This window comes from Pleurodeles waltl, chromosome 1_1 (genome assembly GCF_031143425.1).
Source record: "Pleurodeles waltl isolate 20211129_DDA chromosome 1_1, aPleWal1.hap1.20221129, whole genome shotgun sequence".
Lineage (NCBI taxonomy): Eukaryota > Metazoa > Chordata > Amphibia > Caudata > Salamandridae > Pleurodeles > Pleurodeles waltl.
This window is the reverse complement of record NC_090436.1, coordinates 822,553,080-822,579,581: the sequence shown is the minus strand read 5'-3', so window position 1 is coordinate 822,579,581 and position 26,502 is coordinate 822,553,080. Positions and strand designations below refer to the sequence as shown.

The following is a 26,502-nucleotide window of genomic DNA, read 5'->3' as shown; positions in this document are numbered from 1 at the left end:
AGGACCATTCTGAGTGCTCTTGTTGTTGCGTTGAAGGACTTGGACTAAAATGACACATTTTTAGATAACTGTGGAGTGGATGTACAATGTTAGTCATGAGGGCCAAATCTATTTTAAAACATCAGACTAATTCTGAATATGTAATCGATTCCCATTCAGATTCAGTTTAAGTAAAAGTGTATGATATTCTAGAAATCTGGCCTGGGTCATACTGTATTAGGCCTATGCAGAAACCCATGGCAGAGACAATTTGAAATGACACAGAGTCTAGACGAGGGTGAAATGATGTGCAGACTATACACATGGAGGGAGACTGTTTTTTATTTATTTGCAGGGGAGGAGAAATTACAATATTGGTGTATCAGAAGGTATGTGAGATGAGTGCAGTTTCAAGGATATTTTGGCTGCCTTTTAGTAATACCAGTGCGATACTATCTTGAAACTTACTGTAAAATTTAGCATCCTCACCTGTTGACTTATTAATACTACAAAATGTAATACCTATATTTCTCTCAGCAATCTTTATCAAAAACAAGGGACAGTGAAAGACTGGGAGGCAATTACCTTGATGTTTCAGAGAATAATAATCAAGTGGAACATCACCTTCCTAATACAGCTCAGGTCTGCAGTGCAGGAAGACATCTTCAATCAAAATCCTTTCCTAAAGTTTGGTACATCATCATCACTGATGGACTGCATTGTAGTCTGGGTTAACCTATGTGTATATGGAAGTGCTGAAAGGCAAACTGTGTTCGCTAGATTCAGAAGCTGAGGCAGCTGAGGCTAGATGATTCAGCCAGTCTTTTGCAAGTAATTCTGCGAGTAAGAGAGCATTCTAAATCTCAGTTTCTCTGGCATGAGGAATTACATTTCTTAGATTAAAAAAATGTTTATTGTCATCCCATTAAGTAAAAGCAACTAATTTTACAGCTGAAAAACTTCAAACCAAGAGACACATTTGTCCTACGGGAAATATAACTTTTTAAATGGCTTTAGGTGAAAGATTACCAGGTTATATCCCAAACATCAGATACTTGTGTGGTTGTTATTACTTCATCCAAGAGATTTCTATGGTCAGACACTTGTGAAATTAAGACTGATAATGGGTGCTCCTTCAGGGCAATATCAATTGTGTAAACATCTCTATTTGCGCAGTCTCAACTGCTCAAAAACAGAAGACTGTTCCGTATAGACCACTTTGTTTACAGAGCCATAGACCATTAGGGAAGTTTTAGCATGGCAAGGAGTTTTTACCATTACCTTGAATTTTTGTTAAGACAGATCCTACCTTTAAAGGAGGAGAGACATTATTTTAAGGAGAGGGTGGGTAACTTGTAAAACCATTGTACAAGCCATGGATATTTTCAATTCAGGCAATGTCTGGCAGTTCCAAAACATTGATTAATTCAGGAATTTACTTCAGTCTAATAACTCAAGATATTGCCAATAAACACTTGATTAAGAGATAGCCCTTCACAATAACAGACCATGCAATAACAGCATTCTCAGCTTTTCCAGACTTTTACTTTAACCTGCCTAGAGGGTAAACCTTTAGCCATCACTGTCTACAAGACGCAGAATTTTATGCATCTTTGTGAAATGATTTTCTCTCAGTTATTCTGACTCAAATAAGTATGCATTTTGTCTAGGGTGCTTGTAATTCCAGAAACCAAAGCTTATACACGGTTTACTCTATTTGTAAATCTCAACACTTTAACTGTGATTTGGAAAGTAAAACCTTGATAGCAGATGCATCCTTTCACATCAAGGGAAATAAAACTTGCTTAATTATTGTATGTCCATGATCTGGAAACACCCACTTTTGCATTGCCCTTATCGAATTTAAGCATACTTTACAATAGATTATGTATTTCTATATTACACATCACCCTGTGCAAGGTAGTTTTACAAACTCAAGGCTCCTATTCACATAGTCCAATCTATGTGTGGACATCTATGTACGTGTACATTTCGACCTATGACTGGGCCGACATCTCTGCATGAATGATGCTCATCATTTATGAGTGTAACCAAAAATCATGCAAGAGGAAAAAGATCTTTACTGAGGTGGAGAGAATCCTTGTGTTTTTCTTTGGTGTAGATCACTACATGGATCTACATGGTCTGCATCCATAATACCTCAGTGGAGGGGAGAAAGCAGCCATGTGGAATTAGCTTACAGACTCTGTCAATGGATTGGGGGTAGGGATACGGACCACAGGGCATCCTCAAAAGGAAGGAGCATGTGGGTCAAGGAGGCATTTTCCAGAACACAGTTGGCAAAGGCTCTTTTTTGAGATTCACCCACATTGTGTCTCCATCTCTCCCCCTTCAAAGAATGTATCTACTTTGTGTTATGTTGTTATAGGTTATTTGTAAATTATTCATACACCCAAGTTTCATGGTGCTGAGAAAACGTGTCTCTTACATATAACACCAAGGGGCACATGTACGTACCATTTTTCCTGTCGCAAACGGCCCTATGTGCAGAATCGGACTGTTTGTGACAGGAAAAAAACATTTTGGTATGTACAGAGCTTATTTTGCAATTCAATAATCTATTTACCGAATCGCAAAATAGGTTTGCAAGTCGCAATTAGGAAGGGGCGTTCCCTTCCTAATTGCGAGTCGCTGTGCTATGTAGGATTGTTTTGTGACCGTGAATGCAGTCATAAAACAATCGCAGTTAACCCATTCGCAAATGGACCCCTTCCCTTTTGTGAATGGCAGCAAAAAAATGTTTTCAGAGCAGGCAGTGGTCTCATGGACCACTGCCTGTTCTGAAAAAATGTAAAGAAAACTTTTCATTTTTTGTTTTTGAAATGCATCTCGTTTTCCTTAAGGGTTTTGTATCTGGGAAATAATGTTATGAAGAGAATAGTCCACCTTTCTTCTGGTGTTGAGTAGCATCATGCTCAAATGGAACAGCTTATTTTTGTTTTTGAAATGCATCTCCTTTAACTTTAAGGAATTGCAACCTACCTCATGAGCATTCACGAGCATTCATGAGGTAGGTAATTTGTGACCCCATTGGGAATCGCAAACAGTGTAAAGTACACTGTTGTACATCCGGTTTTGCGAGTCACAAAACCAGATCTTTGTACATGTGGCCCTAAATGAGCTAATTAGTAAATAGGAACTTTTTTAAGAGCTTCTTAAAACAGGTTAGATTAAGTTGTGACTGACAAGACTATTCCAAGGTCAAGAATTTACAGTTTTTGGCCAGGGGGGATTTTTAGTCAGTACTGACAATTAGATCCTAAGGCATGGTTATTCTTAATTAAAATATACCTATTGGGGTGTCCTTGAGCTGAGAATAGTCGAACAGTAGAGCACAAATGAAACTAAAGGAAAGAGAGAGTATATAGATGCGTTTTCAGCTGTATTCTGAGAGGACAGGAGAAGAGATAGCATGCAGAAAATACGTAGTGCGTTCTTTGACTTTTGACAGCTAAGCTTGGAAGCAGAAAATGTAGAGAAGTTAGATAAATAGACCTGTCTGAAAAGATGATGAACTTAAACACAATCCTGTTTCGTACAGGTAGCCTGTATAGTTGTTTTGATGACAGGGATGTGTGGTGTATAGGTAAATTACAAATCAAGTGGGCAGATGAATTTTGATGACTTGGAGCTGTTCAACCACTTTTACAGGCACTGAAAAAAAACAGCATTACCATAATCCGAACAGTAATGTAAAAGCGCATTCATTAGGGGAATATGGAATCTCTTTTCATTAAACAGAAGAAGGTAGAGTAGTATTTTAAGTTCATAAATCAGGAACGTGTACTTTTGCTACATGAGGTCCAAGAGATATCTCAGAATCTAGATAATGCCCAAATTACACACTGCAGGATAGGGGGTAGGACAACACGATAAAAATGTTTTCACATCTCTGCTCTTTTACCCACAAAATGTGAATGATCCATCCACTTTTTTATGTTTCGAAAACCTTTATAAGTGCTTAAAATTTGTGATACATAAGTTATAAGAGTGGCACCTCTCCCCTTAAGAAGGCCAGTCCACTTTCACTTTGTTTCACATTATCCTTATACATTTGAGTAGGGTCGGGATTCTTAATTGCTTTACTATGCAGGTTTAAAAAGTCTTGGTCTCTTGAGGGCACTTTAAGGAGTTCAGTGGGAAGGGTGTGTGTGTTTACAGTTCTTCCTCTGTCTCACTCTCCATGTTTTCCATGGCTGCATAGTCTCTCAAAAGGTTGTGTACCATTCTGTGGCACGCCTCCCTGCTCACCACCTTCCCATTGGTCACCAGGAGGTTTCTGGCATACAGAGGATATCTTTTATGTAGCAGAGAATTCTCCAGAACCCCCTGGATAGCCCCCACCATGTGTCTCTTTGGAAACATCTTGTACAACACAGACTGAGTAATTTTTGTGTAGGGGATGTAGGCTTTCATCTCCTGTCATAAGGCAACCAGCAGACTCTGGGCAAAAGGACAGGCCCAGAAAATATGTTATACTGTTTCTACTGCAGGAAATCCCCTTGGCAGTTCCTGTGTGGGCATAGGCCCCTGCTGTGCATGAATGACCATACTGGCAGTCCCCCGTTCACAGCCATCCGTGCAATGCATTTGTGCAGGTTTGTCAGGGTTGGGGAGGACAAATTCTCCAACACATGAGTTGCTGTTGCAGATGGCAGGATGCTCACTGGTTGTGTGGTGTTCCTGGTCATGATCAGTTTGTGAATTGTCTTGGGCTTCCAAAGGCTTGGTGTGAAACAGTCCAGCCAAATTCTTCCACAAACTTCTCTCTCTCCCTGTAGTGCCAAAGGAGGTCCCAGTTAAACAGTACTGCATTCTCCCACTTGTCCCACCCCAGACTTCTGCACACTGGTAGGAGGCAAAAACAGAAGATCCGGTAGGCTGAGTGGTCCTTGTTCTTCTTTGACAGGCTTATTCGGGTGAAGCCACACACAAAGCAGGCCCTGAGGAAGTTAGGGACTGCCTTCTGCCTCTTGCAGGTACTCCTTGTGCAGGACTGATTTTTAAACCCTGTCCATCTTCGAGTTCCGGACAAAGTGGAAGACCATGCTGTTTATAGTCTGTGCTACATTGGCCAGGAGTGGCTAGTCCATGCCACATACTGCAGCATGGGCACCTGTGCAACCTGAACACTAGAGCCTTCTCTTCGATGCTCAAGTTTCTCAGAGACCAGTTCTGTTTGACGTTGGCCAGGCGTTCAATCCAGATCTTTGATGCTGCCAATTCTCTCCAAACAAGGCTTCAAGGATCTTCACCAGTCCTGCCTTGACAGAGACAGAGAGAGGTTTGTTGCATAGGTCCCATTGACTGAAGAGTTTCCTCTGTGATTGGTCCACATTTAATTTCACCCCAGAGGCTTTACCAAAGTCCTTGCATGCCTCCAGCAGGAATTGGATCGATTTCCCATGTGCACTGAAGAGAGTGACGTTGTCCATGTATAGAACACACTTGTCTTCTTTCTTTGCATCACGTGGTGTTGTGATCCCACTGATGTTTGGGTTCTTTTTGATGTACTCCAACCACACTGCATGCAAAGGGATAACAACATCCAGAGCCTGCACAGTGCTGGTTGCTATTGCCTTTATTTAATGATGTCTATAAGACCAGACCACTATATCCACAAAACCAGCTCAACATACCATGAAAGCTGGCCCACACACAGCCACAAAATGGTGCCATATACTGACCTGCCAGACTGGCCCATCTGGCACGGCGATATTGTCTTATAGGCCAACCCTGGTGAGCAGTAGCATAACAAAGTTACCATGAGCCCTAATGAAAGCAAGAGAAAATGAACTGCATTCCCTGGTTTGGTAAGATATGTATATAAAACACCTGTAGTTGGGGAGCAGTGAACAGACCACACATGCTGGAGTCAATGCTACTGCACCTGCTACACTATTGCTAGCTACACACCTGCATGTAATGCATTCCTGTGATGTCATTGGGATGTAAAGTTGTGATATTCTGGTTTATGCGTCTTACATCTCTGGAAGGATTACTTAAAGCAAGTGGGACAGTGCTAATGTGCAACAAGGTACTAATGATATCGAACTACACTCTTCTTAATGGAGTGTTACTATTCTCCATTCTTTTATTAAGGAAGTCAGTGCTAACTTACAGCAGCAAAGTTTATGTTTTACTCTCACTCTTGGTAGGTTATGTAATAAGCCATTAAGTGTACTCATGCTTCCACATCTGTCTACCTCTGCCCAGCAATATTACCGGAACTTCACGACTTTTCTTTTCTCGCTATGGCTGTCTCTTGTCCCGACCTGGGCTCTGCATTTACAAAAGTGCTTTAAGACACTAAGACCACTGATAAAAGTGGAGGGGATTGGAGTAAAGGCTAACAGTACAGGAAAATGGAGGAAATAAAACATGCTCTTCAAAAATACAAGTCACGGGTACTAATAATCACTTCCCACAGACACCAGTCGTGAAATATAAGAAGTGTTTCATCATTTCTGGTTTGTCAGAGATCCCTTAAAATGGGAATGGGTAATTGAACCTGACATATTTGGTTGCACTGAAAGTATTGATTCCTACTTATTTTTGTTTTTTCTATGCATGCACAAAAGTAACTGTTAGAAGTTATTGTTTTTTGTGTGGTGTGCTCCAGATTTTTCCATGTACAGTTTTTGTTGGCTTTAGTACTCTACATACTATATTCCTTCTAACCAGTATTAAAATGTTGTGCTCTCCCTTAAAACACACTGAAATTGAAATGCACTTAGTTGTCACATTTGATTTATTTGTAAGTGCCTTGTATATGATACTACATGCATCCAGGGCCTATAGCTCAAATGCTTCAAGTGAGCTACAGCACTCATTGTGCCATCCACTACAGACACTCAGTAGAGGGATCAAGTTGAATGCCTTCATGAATGAAATCTCCTACTGGCTGAAGACCAACTGTCTAAAGATGAACACTGACAAGACTGTACTCATGATCTTTGGGAAGAGCTCATCACTGTGGAACTTCACCTGGTAGCCAACAGAGCTAGGACCAACACCCACCCCCAAAACCCATGCCAAGAACCCCCAGATCCTCATTGACAGCAAAATCGACATAACCACCCAAGTCAATGCTGTCACTGCTTCATGTTTCTATACTCTGAAGATGCTGAGGAAGATTTTCTAATGGCTCCCAATCAGCACCTGGAAAACCGTAACACATGCCCTGGTCACAAGCAAGCTGGGCTACGGGAACACCCTCAATGCCAAGATCATCCAAAAAACTCACCATAAGGCTGCAGACCATTCATAACTTGGTAGCCAGAATCACTCCTAACCGCCCACACCATACTCACATCACACCATACCTGAAAGAGCTCCATTAGCTCCCCATTTGCAAAAGAGCACAATTCAAATTCCTCACCCACACTTTCAAGGCAGTACATAGCACTGGCCCAGTATACCTCAGTAACAGCATTTCCTTTCACAAACCTTCTAGACACCTCTGCTCTTTCGGGCTTCTACTTACGCAAATCCCACCCATACGGAAAACCAAATCTGCCAGTCAAGCCTTCTACATCACTCCTAAAGTATGGAACGACCTGCTGCTGCACATAAGAAACTCCTCCTCGCTTCTCGAATTTTGCAAGAAGCTGAAGACCTGGCTTTTCGATTAGTGCCACTAGGCTCTATGTGTGGCTAAGCACACACCTGCTCAGTGCGAGAATACCCTCCCGGGTGATAGTGTGCTCTACAAATTTGCACATCATAACCTACAGCAGCACTGTAAATAATATCTCCAGGCCTGCCACTGGACCCTGGCTCTGCAGCTTTTCAATAACTAACTCGACCTGTGAAAATCATCCTTTTGATAGGCCGAAAACTTCTTTTTAAATATTTATGGTATCCCTAAGGTAGGCCTTATTGCTTGATATTTAAAAATAGAGCATGTAGAAATTAATGTTATTCACATCTGGATAACAATAGAGCCCTAAAAGAATTTTTTCACTGTGACACAGTTAGCTGCCCCGTAGGAAAACACAAAATGGCGTAAGAACACCTTATAATAATCATTTTGGTTTGGAAGCAGCTAAAAATATAATTCAAGGACTCATTTTAATAGATATTAAAAATCAAATTTTATGGTGAAATCAAATTGTGACTAACTATGTTGCAAAGGGCACTTTGGAAAGGTTATTTTCCCTTGCCTAAACTTCTGGAGACCTTTCTGTCAGTATTCAAATACCAACTGACTCCTAATGGGTCCCCTATGGCGAGATGTGGATTACTCCCAGACAGTGAAGAAAGGGACAAGCCCTAGTGGCGGGTGGCGGCCTACCCTTGACAGGATGACCTGGGCGCTGTGCCCAGGTACTAGGCACACTTCAAAGAGCACCACCCTGTCACACGCAGATGAACCTGACAGAGGCCTGCCCGCTTCCTTTGTCCCAATAGATTAAGCTAGAATGCTCAGTGCCATAGTTCCTAGGAGGTTAAGCACAGGTTTATTCAGTGACTTTGATGATTCAACTTGACAAGTATTGTAAAAGTTATTTGAGGTGGCTTTTCACCCTCCTCAACTAATAGACCAATCTCTTTATCGATCCACAATTCTTATGCTTGGTGGAGGCTGTAATTTTCATACCCAATTTGAACACTGCACTGCGCTTTCTAGCCCCAAATAGTTGTATGAGGGAAAAATCGAGATTATAGTGCAGAATGAAAACACACTTTCCACAAAGTTGTTGGTTAATGAACTCTTCATAATAAACTTGTTACTAAAATGTGAGTTGGGAGGCGGAGCCAATGAGCGGACGTGACTGATCGGAGCTCTGACGCATCGCAGTCAGTGGGACCTTCCCTTGGCCTCATACACTGCATGATGGAGCTTAGGGATGATTGGGATTGAGGCCCCCAACCAGAGAGTGTATTTACAGAAGCCTGACCTTGTGTGTTGCCCAGTGGAGTTGTAGCGGGAGAATACAGCCTGTGCGGGGCCAATCGTGACAGCAGAGAAGACATCAGAGTGGCCGAACGAGCTGTTGAAGGTGCCGGGGAGTTGACCACGCTGTGCTACTCCCTAGTTCTGGAGATGACTGAAGTTGTGGTCCAACACCTGGCGAGTTTGTTCCTGGGAGCCTGGTGCCTCTGCTTGGTGGGGCTGCAACGGAGCAGTGCAGCCCATCCGCAGCCACACAGTAGCACTAGAGGGGACTGCATCACGAGTGGAGGTGCGTAGTCCCGATAGCAGTCGGAGGTGCTGAGAGGCCGCCAGCACTGTGCCTTAACAAGTACTGTGGAAGGCAGAGATCATCAACAGTGACATACCCTAGCAGCGGCAGTGAACAGTGAAGTGAACAGTCTGAGGGCCCAATTGGAGTTGCAGGCCACCTGTGTTCAACCTTGTGACACGCTAAGCTGTGCCAGTATCAGAGGATAGGGAGGACTGTGGGGAGCGCCCCCTACCTCCTTTCATATTACTGTTTTAATCCCCAGGGCTGATGTAGGGGTGTGAGCCTGCCTTGCCTGCCCTAATCTCAGACAACCTGGGCCAGGTGGTGGCAGTGAATCGGAGGAAACACTGGTCCCTATTGATTTGAGCACTGAAGAGCAGGGCCTCTTTCTGGAGGTGCTGTGGGGCTGTGGGGATGGTGGGGGCCATGCGCTGGCCCTGCAGCAGTGGTGATTTGCAGCTACCCAGATGGGGTGCTGTGGACAATTTTGCCGGGACTTCTAGCAGTGGTGGCCAGCATTGGCATCCTCTCCCCCCTTTACTGATTTAATACAGGTTGGTTTTGAGACTCATACTGAAGTGCTAATGACTGTAATTTGTGTGGAATGCCCCATGCATGAAGTTTGCTGCTGATAGTATACTAGTTTCATCTATTGAGTGGCATTGCTAGAATGTCGCAAAGTGGGGTTGCTGGCAGGGACCGGGCGGTGCAGGAGGTTGCTCCACTGTCTACCTTCAATATTAAAAATGTCATATTGGAGGGCAATAAAGCAATCCCTGAAAAAATTGATGGCATGGCAACCACTGTAGCGCTGCTGCACCATGACATGGATAAGATGAGGGACGGTATAAAAGATTTAGACACCAGGGCTGATGATGCAGAGGAACTTCTAAGAGCTCACACTAACTAGCTCGCAGACCAGGAGTGGAATCAACATCAAAAAGAAACTAAACTAGCTGATTGGGAGGATCGATCTAGGTGCAATAATGTGTGCATAGAAACAGCACCTGAGGAGTTATTTCTGGATACTTGGCTACCTATGATGCTTCCGGGACTGAACACGGAAGGAGGGTTAAATGTGGATAGAGCACATAGAACTCCCAGTGGCAAGACTAAACCTTGTGCTCCTCCGTGTATGCTGATTGCCCGCATTCTATCATATAGAGATAAAGTAAGCATCTTGCCAGCGGCTACATTATGGCATAGCTACACAAAAAAGATGCAGATCTTTCATGGAAGGAAACTCAGGGACCACGGGGATGACTATGCTTTGTTGCCCCATGGCACGCTTGAGGGTGGATTTGCAGTTGAAATGACACTTCTTTGACCAAGCTGAAGAGGCTATGCAATTTCTTGGGAGCTATTGATTCCTAATATAGTGATGTGTAAAGTTAATGTTCTGTGTCATGCTGAAGGTTGCTAGGGGGTGGGTGTGCCAATGCTGTTCCATGTTAACAAGAGGGTAGTCCACCATAGATGACTGAGATTAGTATGAGAACCGTCCAGGGAAGGGATGCCTTTGGCACATGTTTTTTTCTAATATGTGAGCCACCAATGGCACTGATGTACCTGGGGGAACCTATGCCAGGGATCCCTGGGAACACCATGCTGTAACTAGGAAGTTTGTTTGTTGTTCTTTAAGGGAAGAGAATGACACTTACTATGTGAATTATGGAGGGCAGGTTGGGGTAGGCCACATGGGAGAGGAGGAGAAAGGGTGCTATCACTGTTACACTTGTTGAGAAGGAGTGATTGCTATCAGTGCCACATTTACGGGCAGCTATAACAATACGTGCATACAGAGATGCAGATCATATTCACACATGGAGGTGACAATATTGTCATGGAATATTAAGGGGATCCAGAATCCCATTAAGCGAAAGAGAATCTGGTCCTTTGCCCACAGGCATCGGGTCAAAATCCTTATGTTACAGGAGACGCACCCTAAGCCTCAAGAGCATGAGAAGATACGTGGTAAATGGGGAGGCAAATTATGGTACGCGAGTTTCACCTTTTTTGGCCCAGAGAGTGTTATTATGGGTGGATGCTAGCATTCCGCTACATTTAGACATCAAATTGAAGGTAGCTGATGGTCGTTATGTAAGGGTAGTTGGAGAGATTGGAGGTATGCCAACAGTACTCCTCTCCTCACATGCACCTAATATACTCCAGACTTCTTTGAGGAGCTGACACGCCTGCTGACACCTTACACACATTACGATATCATATGAATGAGGGATTATAGCTGTGTGCTGGACAGGGAGCTAGATAGCTCTAGGCCTGTGGCAAAGCTGTTGGGCAGGGCTTGTAGGGCCCTAATGGAAAGTATGGATACTTTAAATTTAATAGAACTGTGGCAGACGGTGAATAGTCAGGTTAGAGATTATTCTTTTTACTCGTCCCGCACCGCACATTTTCCAGAATTGATTATTTATTGGTGCATCCAGAGCAGCCTGCAAACTTTGGGATGGTGTGATACCTTGATCGTACATTGTCAGATCACACCCCATTGGTGGCCTCGCTGAGGGTGTGTGCATATATAGCCTCGATACCACTGTGGTGCTTTCAGATGCCCTGACTGTAGGACCAAATCTACAGAGAGGAAATCTGAGAGGCGGTGAGAAAGATTTTTGCCATTAACACAGGTGTGGTTACCCCTGCTGGGATCCTATGGGATGCCTTTAAAGTGACTATCAAGGGTAAATGTATGACTGTCATCCATGGGATGCATCAAATACTGCAGCTCATGGTTACCACCCTGGAGTTCCAGATAGGAGACATAGATTGCAGGGCTCCACACACAGAAGCGGTTTGGGAGGAACAACACAGGTTAGAGGGTGAAGTGGATGAGGCCTATGAAACACTAGGTCACCATGACTACAAGACATACACAGAGATCCAACATGAGAAGGGAGATATGCCGGGCCAACTACTGGTGTGGTTGATAAATATAGAGGAGGGTGGGAATTCAGTTGTTACACTTAAAGATGCATGTGGAGTGACACTCAGCACCCATGAGAATATTTGATGCCATTTTGCAGAGTTTTACTGTGCTCTGTACACATGACAGGGTGAGCATGATGAAGCGGGTACAAACAATATACTGGATGAAGCGCAGTTACCTGTGGTGGATGATGGAATGAGGGAGACCTTGAATACCCCGATTGACGAGTCAGATATTAAGTGGGCAATAAAACAAATGAGTACAGGGAAGACAACGGGGAATGATGGTCTGTCTGTTGAATTTTATCAGGAATATATAGACTTCTTATGTGGACCATTATTAACTATGGGTAGGCCTTTAACCATGGGGTGCCTCCTGCTGCACTGAGGGAGGCATATATAGTGGATTTGCCAAACCAGGGAGGGACCTATATGACTGTGAATCATACCGCCCATTGTTGATGATTAACGTGGATGTGGAAATCCTGGAGAAGATCATGGGTCATCGCTTGGCAAGGGTAGCAGGGTGGAGCTCATACACCCAGATTAGGCAGGGTTTGTGGGGGGTTGTGCAACTTCCGACCAATATTAGGAAGGCACACCTTATGATGGAACATATTTTGAAGGGGAAGGAACCTTGTGCAATTGCCATTTTAGATGCCCATACAGCATTTAGCACTGTTGATTGGATATTCATGGACTGAACACTCAGATACTATGGACCGGGTAACACCTACTTGACATGGATACAATTGCTTTACACTGATAGTAAAGTCATAGTAAATGTAGGCAATAGGTTATCGGACAGTTGATGGGTGGAGAAGGGGACTATACAAGGGTGCATCCTGTCATCGCAAATATTTGCCCTAGGTATTGAGCCCTTAGCAAGGTTGATGTGAACTAGACATGAAGGGGACAGAGTGATGGTTGGGAATAGGTGGGAGATCATCTCGCTGAATGCTGACAATATTTTGCTGAATCTGCGAGACCCATAGCGTTCGTGTCCGGTGACTCATGACATGATTTCAGAAGTAGGGACACATTCAGGGTTCATGTTAAATTCCGATAAATCAGTAATCTACCCATTGAGGGTAACTGGGATAGGGGAGGGTTCTCTCCCTAGCATCAGGATTCAGACAACCCCTGTCAAATACTTAGTGATTTATTTGAGCCTGTGGTTCCCGATGTCACTCATGGGACAGATAGCAATTAGCAAAATTATTGTTTTACCATGAGTAATGTGTGTGTTACAGCATATGCCAATGCAAGTACCAGATGCTTGCTTCCAGCGTATAGACAAACAGCTTTGATTACTATACTGGGGTAGCAGGAGAGTACGTATTAATTTAAGGGTGCTACACCTACCAAGGGGTAGCGAAGGGCTACATGCTTTGCATTTTTGCAGCTATTATTGGGCATCCCTTGTGCAGCATCTGGTTGCCTGGTTCCCGAAACAGCAAACTGATCAGGCCACTGACATATTGGCAAGAGTGGTTAAGCTGTGCGAGCTCCTGGCTCTACTGCTAGTCCAGAGAAAAAAGATGGGGTTGCTTCCCTTGCAGATCTGCAATCTACTGAGTATATGAGAGCAGGCATTGTACTCCCAATGTCTGATACTGTGGTATACAGGAATTAGTCCTATGATGCCTATGTTTATGCAACACTGAGAGAGGGATGATCAGGGGTGGCTCCTCTATAAGGGCGGAGGAGCGTCGTGCCCCTGCCAGCAGCGGCAGCTGCAAAACCTTTCAAAGAAAACTATATTAAACTATGTTTCTTATAGTTTTCTTTGAAAGGGGTAGGGCCACGGGGTGATGTGCACTGAAGGGGAGTACATAGCACTTCCACTCACTGTGCATGTATGTTTGGCTGGCTGTCTCGGGCCGGCCAAACACACATGCGCACAGGGTTCTCTCCATCCCAGCAACATGGTTGCCAGCCAGGGCGATCCCAGCTAATCCTGACGCTGCTTTCAGCAGCGTCAGTATTGGCCGCAGGGCAGGCTGGGAGCCTGTGCCTGCACCAAGAAGACGGAGGAGCGTAGTGGCGCGATGGCGGGGAGGTAAGTGTTTTTTTTCTTATTTCATTTATTTTTATTCCCACCCCGCCATGTGCCCCCTCAACCCCATCTGCACCCCACGAACTGCCACTGGGAATGATATTCCACAAACATTAGTGGATTTATATGAAGGCGGCAAACTAATGAGCTATCCGGCCTTCTGTGTCAAATGGGGTGTGACTAGGAGATGTTTTCTATCTTATGCAGGGCTGGCAGCGGCCATTCGCAAGGCCTGGATGGGATTCCCACAGGAACTAGACACACATTGTCAAGTAGGTTCTCATTATCTTAATGAGACTACTGGATTTGGGCGGCAGAATCATCTGTACTGCGGGGACTGAGTCTGATCCCGCACCATGTGACACCTGTCGGCCCAATCCAGGTTTGTTCCAGCTAACTAGCAGTGCCTTATCTCCACCCAAGAGCAGGGATGATGGGGGCAGCTGGGAGCATGACATATATGACTCCTCAGGGGAATCGTGGTCACTCAGATCTCATCCGTTTCACTCAGTTACATTAGTCTCACGTATGCAGTCAGAGGCAGAGTAAGGTTCAATAACATTTTATTGAAGTAACTGCATCTTAGATAATAAAGCATGTATTGCAATAACTAGGACAATGAAGCACAATGGGATTAAATTGTGGCAATGAGAGTAAAACACAAGAATAACGCTACCATACTGTCACTAAGGTTTGTAGAGATAGTTCCTACCTAAACTATGTTAGAGCACAGCATGTTAAGCTCTAATTCTGCCTTTCAGGTTCTCCCCTGGGAAGACATCATCCCTCATACCTGAGCAAGAGGCCTGTAGTCTACATAAGCAGCTGTAGAGAGGCAATCAGCAATCAGCATACAGTTGTGGTCATCTGACTGGAATCTCCCTCTAATGTACATGGGTCGAAGTAGTGTTTTTATAATAAAACATCTGATGTTCGAAGAAAGGATCCCCACGTAAGAGTGTGTATGTTTCTGTGAACATTGAGACAAAGCGTACCACGTTTGCAGGCAACCTATCTTACTGCAGCCTTGAGAAAAGCACAGAGTGAAAGAAATGTCTTGTTTAAGAATGTAATTCTGACCTAGGCGAAGAACAGCTAGATAGAGAAAATAATACAAGACCGCAAATGTGGCTAATGATAAAAATAATAAAACAAAGCCGAATAAAATAGAACTAGGTTAAAGTGCACAGCGCCAGGTCTAATGTGCTAAAATAACATGTGTACAATTATAGCTAAAATGGCCACACAACAACATATTCTGATTCAAGTCTTACCGGATTTTGGACATTACCTTTGCCGAAGGATACCCCCGTATCGGGTCATTGAGGTTACAGTGGGAAAATGATGTAGGTGAAGCGATACAGGACAAGGACTGGGTCCATATATTTAGCAATTCCAGGAGAGTTACGCCCAATGTGAGGCTCAAATTGATCATTTATAAATGCATTTAAAGAGATTATGTTACACCGAGCTGGCTGCACAGAATAGACCCTGCTAAACCTGAGAATTGCCCCAAATGTAAGATTGCAATAGGGACCTTTTTACACATGTGGTCGTAACGCCTGGGGCTACGAGATTTACGGAATGATGTAATTAAGGTATTGAAGGATTTGACTGAAATACCACTGCAGCCGTCCATACAACTGTGTCTCTTGGGCTTCATACCCCGGGCCCAAGACACCAAGCATGCAAAACAATTGCTGAACTGAGGCTGGTGGTAGCCAGAAATGTATAGCTAAACAGTGGATCAAAACCAGATTACCCACTGGTAAACAGTGGCTCTGGGAATACGTGAGATGGGTGCGTGCTGAATGCATGGTAAAACGCAAACTAATATATACTGGCAAGGTCAAGATGAGAGGATGAAGTGAGATTTAGCAGAGATACGTTTATAACAGACTGTGGACCCCCAGAAGCGGAAGTAGATGACGATTTGTAACAGATTAACTGTGTATCATCATTTTATAATGCAGAGGCGGAAGTAAATGACGATTTGTAACAGATTAACTGTGTAGATTCATTTTATAATCCTCGTAATCATTAGCATGTAACTGAAGAATTTCTCTTGAGCATATTCGTTCTATTTTACTGCCAGAATTTAACTGACACTTAATAATGGTTGATGTGGACTGCTCCTTTTTGGGTGGGGTGGGAGGATGAGGGACAGTTGAGATATTGTATTGTAATTGTCCATTGGAGACCTTGATAAAATATATATTTAAAAAAACTTAAAATGTGAGTGGAAACTCATACCAAATACAGTGTGTACTCGTTCTTTACACCACTAGCTAAAATAGAAACGTGGAGTGTAGGTTACACATGACATTAGGCTCTGCACACTTAAGTTTACTGAAAAGGAAAATAGAATGATTACTGTAAAAAAGGATGCCTGTAATTAAAAGATGACTTACACCATCAGCATCGAAAGCAGCTCCAAACCCGTACTCTCCTCCTTTCATTGCATCCAGTAGCGTAGTGGCGTAAGTCAGGTTTGGATCGGGTTGCTGCCCGCCAAAATCCTCCAGTGGAACACAATTCAGGGCAGAATTGGCGGGAGCTCCTAGTTCATCGCAGAGGACCCGCCGTACATAGGGCCCCATCACTAAGGAAAAAAATAGCCATTTACTAAAGTGTACGCCTTTCTTCGCCACTGGATTTGCTGTGTTTCATGTAACATCGGGGCTTTTGGGTACAAATAAAGCACGTGAATACACACAAATAGACATGAAGCCAACTCATTTGCTTTTTGCTCAGACCCAGATATATTATGTAGCCTTGTGAAAATATTTCTCTTCCAGAAGGCCTGTAACAATAATCTTGATTGTTTAGGTTTTGGGAATACATTCCCATGAATTCATTTATATCATGTCTTCTTCATCTGTAACGCTGACCAAAGGGAAATATTTTATAAAACTTAGGCTTCAAAGGGGTAGGAGCATGAAGGGCAATTAACCAAAATGCCTGAGGTACCGGAAGTAAAATTACACGCCCTTTGACCTTCAATTTCACTCTCACACATGCTTACACATGCACATATTTATACTTACACACATACGCTCTCTCAAATAAACATACACTTACCCGCAGGCAAGAACACAACATACATTTAAAAACACTTTTTTACTTACTTCAGCTGCCTGCCAGGGAAGGCCATATTCCATCTAATTGTTAGCCCTTTTTATTACACTGACTATGAATAATTCAACATTATTCACTGTTTGAGTCAGAAACAAGTTGAGAAAAAACAGAGTGGAGCTCCAACGCACGTCCATAAGGACGAACTGCCACTGTGATCCTGGCGCTCCTCTGGGGACAGGGGTCGCTAAGACAGTGCTAGGGGTCGCATAGGGCAAGCCAGGGGTCGCAACTGCGACCCCTGGCAACCCTTAAATGACGTCCATGGGTAGGAGCAGTGTACTCTTTGGAGCAAAAATTGAACCACTAAATATTTTAGCAGGCTGTAAGATCTTTTTGATTTGTAATAATTTGACTGTTCTAATTGTTAGGAGAAAGAGTTTCAAATAGGGTCTGAATTTTTAATAAAAAAAAATCCTAGTTTAATTTAGAGAATTTAGGCAGTATTGTTGTCTTCAAAAAAAGGTACGTGGCTTGTGATCATGTCACAAATTCCCATTCTTGCTCCTCTGGCATCCTTTTACTCACTAAGCACAATGCAAGCCTGCTTAGTGAGCCTCCTGTGATTAACCCCCTGTTTTCTATACTTTACACACAGCATCCTGCTACCCCTGTGACTACACTAGGGCTGTGTAGCTGCTAATATATTTTTGATTTTATTGTAATCCTAATTTGCACATCTATCACACACCCCCGCCCATCACACCACTAACTTGGTGATCATCATGCATTTCCCATGAAGATTCAAAACTAAAATAGCACGCCTTCAACCTCACACCCTACAGGGTATAGCTTGCTGTTCATGTGGCTAACTACTTCCAAACCCCACATAGGGGTAGTAAGCCCTGAACAAATGCTCAACACAATCTAATACTACAAGTGAGCTAAAGGCTCCTCCCTAAAGGGCAAAGTCCTGCTGACTACACCAACTGCCATCACTTGCACAAAGATATTTCCAAGCAAAAAATAGAGGTGTGTTGAGAACTAGTGGGCAGGATTAAAAATGCATCAGATTCAAAGCCTGCTAATAGTAAAATCTGGGTGACACTTCTGCAATGCTGAGCATCAGCAGGATGGGATCAAGAACCCAGGAATCAGCAAATCTAGGCTGAGATTTTCCAATCAGCCTTGAAGTGGGTGGAGTTGTCAGATTTTTCCTGTCTTGCAGAGTTCATCATACTTTCGTCTTGTATTGCCAATAAAGGGAGATTATGGTCACATTGTAGCAATGGGAAGGGTCATCAGAATAAGACCAAGTACTCAGGAATCAGCAAGGCTAGCCAAATTGCGACCAGCCTTAAGGTGGTTGGGATAGTTTGTTTTTTCCTGTAATGTGCTTAACAGAGTTTTTGGATGAACAAGGTAGCCAAATGTTCAGCTTTCCCATGGCAGAATTCAGCCATAGTATCCAGCAGGCTCAATCAACACGCTCCTCTGGCTGGAACTGGTATTCAGAAAGATTAAACTAACAGTTCTCTAGAAGATGAAATGGCACCCATTGGCTCCTTTTGTTTTAAAACCAAGACCTCTTGCTAGCGGTGACAGCAGAGTTAATTGGGGGGGAAGAGGGCTCGGGTGGACAGAGAAGATTGAAAGGAAAGTTAATTTGTGCAAACCTATAAGATGTTTTCACAAAGTTCACAGGTCCAAGAGGAGTTGGGCTAAGACTGAAGAGAAAGAGAACTCCAAATCTTTGCCCTGCAGCTGTCCCAGCCGACAAAATGGAAGCAGGCTAAGTCTCCGTTCACCACATTGTCTTTTTATTGCCCGAAAAGGTAATTCACTACAAATAACAAAAATGCCAGTTTTCTGGGAGTAAATTCTAGAAGGTCAGGAGGGAGCCTCCTTATATAAATTAGAAGGATGAAGAGTTTCTACTCTTAGAGATCTAAGAACAATACTGGGCTCGCAAGGAGGGGTGAGGACAGAGGTTAGCATGAGGCAGACCTATTCATTCTTGAGCCTTCATGGCAGCAACCTACCATGTGCTTTGCATCTCACCCTAGTATGTACAGGGTGCCAGGCTAGCTAGGGTCTGAGCCTCACAACCTGAGCAGGACTTGCTTGTATGCCTTTGGGAGCCTGTAGGAGCTTGAGAGAGACTTGTACCTCTTCTCAAAATTTTGCTGTCTTTTGCCCTACAAGGAGAAGGTGGATTGTAGGCCTTTTAAAGAATGTATAGGTTCTGCTTAGGTTGTGAGCCTTGATTGGTCTTCCACTCCCTTTTCCGTTCATACAGTGTATTTATTCAGCAGTAGGCAATAATCTTGTCTTTAAACAAAAAAGGAGCATAGCTACTACTCATGTCACCAATTTCAACTCTCATCACTTTGGGATACTTTTGCTGACTCAGCATCGTTTGTGCATGGTGTATGTTGCCATATCGATAACTGGACCTACTCTGATTAACCTATTTGGTGTACATGCATACAGCATGTCCACACGCCTATGGGGGTATTCAGCTTCTTATATGTTTAATTCCTTATCAAAGGTTGGCGAGCCACAAAATTAACAGGAAGAGCTGAGCAAAATCCAAACCATGGGCCTGGTTTGACTCTAAAAATCCCTACACAAGACCTCAAAATATTTGGTATGTAAATTACACTAAAAACATGGTGTAAAAATAAGCTAGCTAAAAATAAGATATGCTTTAATATGTAAATGAGCGTGCTTCAACATTTGGAATATTTCAGTATAGCACATTACATTTAATCACTGCATGGAGTGGCAGTTACTTGAAAAAATAGTTTCTAAAGATGAACTTAGAAACATTATAAATTACCATTTAGTCCTTCCTGAAGACAATGGAATTCCAGAACCTAAAGAAAAGTCATTTGCCATATGGCCAATATTGTTTATATAGATGGAGGAACAATATATTCCATGAAGCCATATCAAAGATAAGTTTTCCTAAATACACATCCTAAACTGTTCAATCCCAAATGTTTTTTTCTTTAGATTAATGAGGACCTGCAGCTTCCGAAACAGGTACAACAGTCCTAATCAGGGTAAGTCAGGCACATACCATAAATTAATCTGTGCTTACCCTCTGGTAGCTTGGCACCGAGCAGGCAGGCTTAATTTAGGAGGGAATGTGTAAAGTATTTGTGCAACACTTACAACAGTAAAAACAGTGAAACAACACACAAAATATTTCACACCAGGTTAGAAAAATAGAGCTTAATTTAGTGAACAAACCAAGACCAAAAGACAAAAATCCAATAGGTAGAAGTCGAGAAATGGATTTTTAAAGAATATCAGCTAATGTAGTGCATAGAATCTTAAAGCGCCAACCGGGGCTATCTGGTCAAGTTAAACCTGGGTGAATCCAAAGGTCCAGGCTGACCGCGATGGAGCATGGCCTGACTACAGGGACAAACCTTGTCCCGCTGTAACAGTGCCTTGTGTGGAGGGTTAAGTCGAAGATCTTATGCTAGGAGCAGAGGTGACGACACAAAGGCAATGCATAGGTTCTGATCCACGCAATCAGGAATATGTCATCATCAAGCCATGCAGTCATCAATGCAATGTAGAACCCTTAACGATGAAGGCAATATGTTGTTGTTGAGCCACGCAGCCAGTGATGCGATGCATCAGGACTGAGGGAGATGTGCCGGTTACGAGCCATGCAGCTGGTGCTACAATGTCTTTGTCCTCAGCGGCAGTGGCGATGTGTCGGATTCAAGGAGAGATGCTGCTGTACTGATTGGCTCAGTGACTGCGATGCATGGATTTCTGTAGAGTATAGCTGCAGACCCCACTTCCAAGGACCCAGGACTGGACTGGCACCAATTGGCAGGGTAGAACTCATGGCTGGCAGAGTCCAGAAGCTGTACCAGAGTGGAGTGAAGTCTTTAATGTCCCTGAGACTTCAGAACATGTAGATGGCTACTCAAGTCACACCTAAGCTCCTTTTGTGTGTGGCTGTCAGGAGGGAATGCACAAGAGCCCGGCTGTCACCCACCCAGAAATGTATTGAGAAACAGGCAGAAGACACTAGGGCCCTCATTCTGACCTTGGCGGGCGTCGGAGGCCGACCGCCAAAGTCCCGCCGTCAGGTTACCGTTCCGCGGTCGAAAGACCGCGGCGGTAATTCTGACTTTCCCGCTGGGCTGGCGGGCGGTCGCCTTCAGACCGCCAGCCAGCCCAGCGGGAAAGAGGCTTCCACGATGAAGCCGGCTCGGAATCGAGCCGGCGGAGTGGAAGCTGTGCGACGGGTGCAGTTGCACCCGTCGCGTATTTCACTGTCTGCGCAGCAGACAGTGAAATACATTTAGGGGCCCTCTTACGGGGGCCCCTGCAATGCCCATGCCAGTGGCATGGGCACTGCAGGGGCCCCCAGGGGCCCCGCGACCCCCCCTACCGCCATCCGGATCTCGGCGGTCCGACCGCCGGGATCTGGATGGCGGTAGGGGGGGTCGGAATCCCCGCGGCGGTGCAGCAAGCTGCGCCGCCGCGGAGGATTCAATGGGGCCGCGGTACACTGGCGGGACCCCGCCAGTGGTGCCGGTCCGACCGCGGCTTTACCGCCGCGGTCGGAATCCCCATTGGAGCACCGCCGGCCTGTCGGCGGTGCTCCCGCGGTCCTCCGCCCTGGCGGTCAAAGACCGCCAGGGTCAGAATGACCACCTAGATGAGTTAAATCAAGAAATTGCCAAATTTCTAAAAATGACATTTTCAGATTTAGAATTTAAAATCCGACTTAACCATTACTTTTGATTTTAAATTGTGATTCCAGATACACCAAACTTGGGGGTCCCATCTCATCCCAATTTCAAAGTATACCTTACAATAAGGTTATCCAAATGTTTCCTATGGGAGAGATAGGCCTTCAGTAGTGAAAAACAAATTTAAGAGTTTTTTTACCTGGGCATGCAAAACTTAGAAGTACATGTCCAGCTTGTTAAATACACTGCAACCTGCACTTGGAGCTGTCCATGGTCTACCTTAAGGGTTGACTTACATGTATTAAAAAGGAAGGTTTGGTCCTGGCATGAAGATTAACTTGCAAGGTCGACATGGCAGTTTAAAACTGCACACAAAGGCTTTGCAATAGCAGGCCCGAGTCATGTTTAAAGGGCTACTTAAGTGGGTGGTACAATGATTGCTGCAGGCCCACTAGCAGCAAATAACGTACAGGCCATGGGCACATGTGGTGCACTTTACTAGGGACCTACAAGTAAATTAAATATGCCAACTGTGGATAAGCCAATGGTAACATGTTTTTAGGGAAAAAGCACATGCATTTTAGCTCTGGTCAGCAGTGGTAAAGTGCCTAGAGTCCTAAAGCCAGCACAAAAGAAGTTAGCAAACAGGAGGTCAGAAGGCAAAAAAGTCTGGGGAAGCCACACCATTGATGCCAGGTCTAACAGTAACTCCAAAAAGCTGGCAACCAACGCCAGCCCTATTGGCTTTCCCAAAGTTTGTTTATCTTTTCTTCCATCTCCCTCCCAGTTTTATGCCTCTTTTCACTCTGACCAATTTCCTTTATAAATCTTTCTCTCTGCTGCCATCTTACCACTTGTTATGTGTCTCCCTCCTCCCCTTGCAATACTTTTCTCCTTTTCTTCCTCCCGTTATCCTCCTCCTTTTCACTCTGGTGTATACCTGGTGCACCTGCTCATTAGAGTGTCCCTCTTATGGCTCTCTGTTACTGCAAGAGGCCACAACCATAGAAAATGTTGAGAGGCATAAGAGAAGCAGGCTTACATTTTTTTAAACTGAGCAATTAAAACTGCAGTATTCAAGTCCTTAAGCATGGGCTACCCCAGTTTCCTTAATGCAGAGGCCTTCAAACTGTGGGACATGACCCCCCTTGGGGTTCAGCAGCTACATTTCCAGGGGGCGCAAATGCTTCTGCAAACGGCCAATGGTGGAATGGCCACTTCACCCCAATTATAGCTGCCTTACTGGGAAGAAAGCAGAGTGGGGAACCATCATCCTTCCGAGCATTAGAGCCAAAGTTTTCCTTGCTGCTTTCTTTTTATTTGTCACAACACATATAGGCAAGAAGTCTCATTGATGATGCAGGTACAGCGGCACCAAGGGCCAGTGGTATGAGGAGCCAACTGAACCCCAAACATGATTGTCTCACTATTCTCCTTTCTTGCATTAGAGCCCAATGCATACTTGCTATGCCAGTGTTGCTTTGGGCCTCAGAAGGCAACATTGAAGCAGAGGAGACCCTTTAGATTGTCCTCAGGGAGATGGCAAGGAAAGAGATATAAGAAAATAGAAGCTGTGTTTTTTTACAAAGGACAGAGAAGACAGCCCTCTTTGCAAGTAGTGGGTATCATTAGTGAGGCATGTGTAGTGGCACAAGGGCATGAGGGGCCCACTGCTTCACAATGATGACTCTCTCACTTTAAAAACAGAGGCTTATTTTCCTTTCTAGTATTTGGGTGGAGGCACCTTGCAGAAAAAGGGACAGAAAGTTTGTTTAAAAATTGGAGTGACTGTCAGACATGGTGGGGACGGGGTGAAAGAGCCAGAGGTGATTTCTGCTACTCAAAGCCTCCTATTATCATTAGTGCTGCAGGTGCAGTTGCGTGGGGGCTCAGGGGTGCAAGACGCCCACAACATCCCAATTATGGAGAGCATTCTTTTTTGGTCAATTAATGCTTTTGTTTGATACATTTTCTGTTTTATAAGTCTCACATTCGATGTGGATTATGAGCTACAGAAAAAGTACCTTTGAAATGATTTTATAAGCCCTGCACCTGCACTCGGCCTTGCCCCCCTACTCTCGCAAATTCTTGCCGCAAAGCTTTGGAGGGAGGCCAGACTTCAAAACATTTAGCTTCGGAGGGCTCACAGCAAAAACGTTTGAAGACCTCAGCTTTAATAAATAAACATGAACAGCCTTTACTAGTCCTTAGGAAAGAGAAATCAGCATTTTAAGTCGTGAAAACACGGTAAGACGGAGCATACCACCCTCCTCCTTGCCCCAGTAAGGCTAGGCATGCATAGAAAAAAGACCTGAGAAGTGTCCAAGCAAATTACAAAGTAGTCTGATTTTCTAGCAGTTGTATTTCCTTTTAAGCAGTGCGAGGGAAACAGCAAGGCACTCGCCTATGTGTTCCTCCTCTATCTGAGGCGCAATGCTGAGCTCACAACTGCGACATTGACCTTAGCTTTACAACTACCAGCAAATGAATTCTGACTTCAGTGTTTCTGTGTGCATTTGCAGCCGTGATCGTAGGCCACACTTTTTAAAAAGAAGTGGTAGACATATTGCTTTTAACAGAGCAGCAGATTACTGGCAAAAATCAGATGATGGGACACGGAGAAAGTGCACAGGCAGTAGCGGTACTCACTGCGGTTCCGTGAGTGACCTGGAACTGCTGCCGCTGCTCTGCTAATGGGGCAGGTGGGCTAAATGGGCTCGACGGATGGAGGACATGAAGTGGTGCACAATACACAGTTTCAACTCGGGTTCCTGCGGGGACAGCAGTACTGTGTCAACATATAGCTGTCAGGATCGGAGAGGCAGTGGATGGACTAGTGTTGAAAGCTGAAGTGAGAGCAAGAGGCACTTGAAGGCTCAGCTCCCTTTTGGCTTCAGAGAACAAGAGGACTTCGGTCTGAACAGTGGCATAACAAAACAGGAGGGTGCCCCCTGCAATGAACATGGCGGGGGCTCCCCTCCAGACTCACTCAGCCCAGGTGCTGTGCTGAGGGGGCCCACTGGAGCTCAGGGGCCCCAACCACCTTAGGTGCTGCAGGGGCCTTTGTTGCACCACTGGGTCTGAGCAAGAGCCAGATGCCTGTCTCAAGCCATGCTCAAGCCTTGTGCGGCTCATCCACCTCTAGTCCTTGTTATCCTCACTCAGCATACCTCCATGTACTAAATCCCACAGCCCAATAACCACACCCCAGTGACCTTCACACACAACATGAAACACTTGCCACATAGACTCAAAACAAAAACAACACACCACCAACCATACACACTAGACAGTGAAGATTGATATCCATGTCAGTAAGTGCTTCAGCACTCCACGTAAGTAAAGTAAGCGCTCTAGAAATGCTGCAATAAAATACAATACCAGTATAGTCGAGTTGGAGTAGTGTGTGAAAAAGTAGTAAAGAATATACGGAGGTCTAAAAGTTGTTTGAACACCAAAGTACACACTTATGGGCACTTGATAATCATAAGAACCTTACAGGGCTCAACTGCTACAACGACTTTGTAAACATGCCTTTTCTATGGTGTTCCAAACAGACATAGCTAAATTGCATGCAAACATGTACATTGATAACTTCACTGAGAAGTATACAATTTCTAAACACATTGTGTGCCTATTAAAACTAGTGAATCCTTGACTAGCCCCTTGTCTCTGTCTTCCTTTTAATAAGCATTCCTCTTTCTCCCCCATAGGTAAATCAGTAGACATCCATTGGTTATCCTCCCCATGGGAGGTGATTACCGGCATTAAAGAAGATAGACTATTTGTGAGTAGTGTTTTCATCTTAATGGATATTTCCAGGCTTCTGGGCATTCTGTGTTATCCCTCCCTCAGTACACATGTTTAGGGAACAGAATTCTGGTGGACATGAGAGGCTGGGATGAGCTATTCTAAAAGACGACCTCGTGTTATCTCAATTCCTTACAATGATCAGGTATTGGTCTAGAAATTTTTTCCATTGCCTTAATCTTCCACACCCTTAGGTGCGCTGCCTAATTGACTGGGGCTCTTTATTTTTCTAACAGGAAGCCTGAGTAGTTTTCACTGCCCCTATACAGTTCAAAATCAAGACACAGTCCACTCTTGTTTGTTATTCCACTTTAGAGACCAAAAGCCCCAAAACAAATAGAAATGGGATGTCCCAATATTGTCTTTGTAGCTGCTAGGATATGTGCCTAGTGTAATCTGCTGGCAGTCCCAAGAGACATGCTTGAAGTCACCTAAGACGCCAAATCCACTACGGCACTCGTGCCAGGACAGAATTTCTTACGTTTTGCCAGGCAGAGACACAAGACAAGTATTACTTTGTACCTTCCTCAGTTGCTCCCACTGCTCCGCCTCCACCTTCCATGCTAGTACTGTGTACAGAATTTCTTCATTGCCTGTAGGCATTGGATGCATGGAGGAAGCTCCATAAAAGAGGTTGTACAGTGTGGAGATGGCTCTTTTTTATCCACATGCACAAATATTTCTATTGGTGTCAGTG

At 44.2% G+C, this 26,502-nt stretch overlaps 1 protein-coding gene across 1 annotated transcript in view; it reads right to left on the bottom strand.

Moving 5' to 3' along the window:
* The window catches only part of PGM5 (phosphoglucomutase 5), a 712,996-nt gene that overhangs the window by 507,267 nt on the left and 179,227 nt on the right, over nt 1–26,502 (bottom strand). Inside the window, exon 5 of the mRNA XM_069228665.1 lies at nt 16,605–16,795. Coding sequence (XP_069084766.1) covers nt 16,605–16,795 — 191 coding nt within the window. The remainder of the gene's footprint in view (nt 1–16,604; nt 16,796–26,502) is intronic.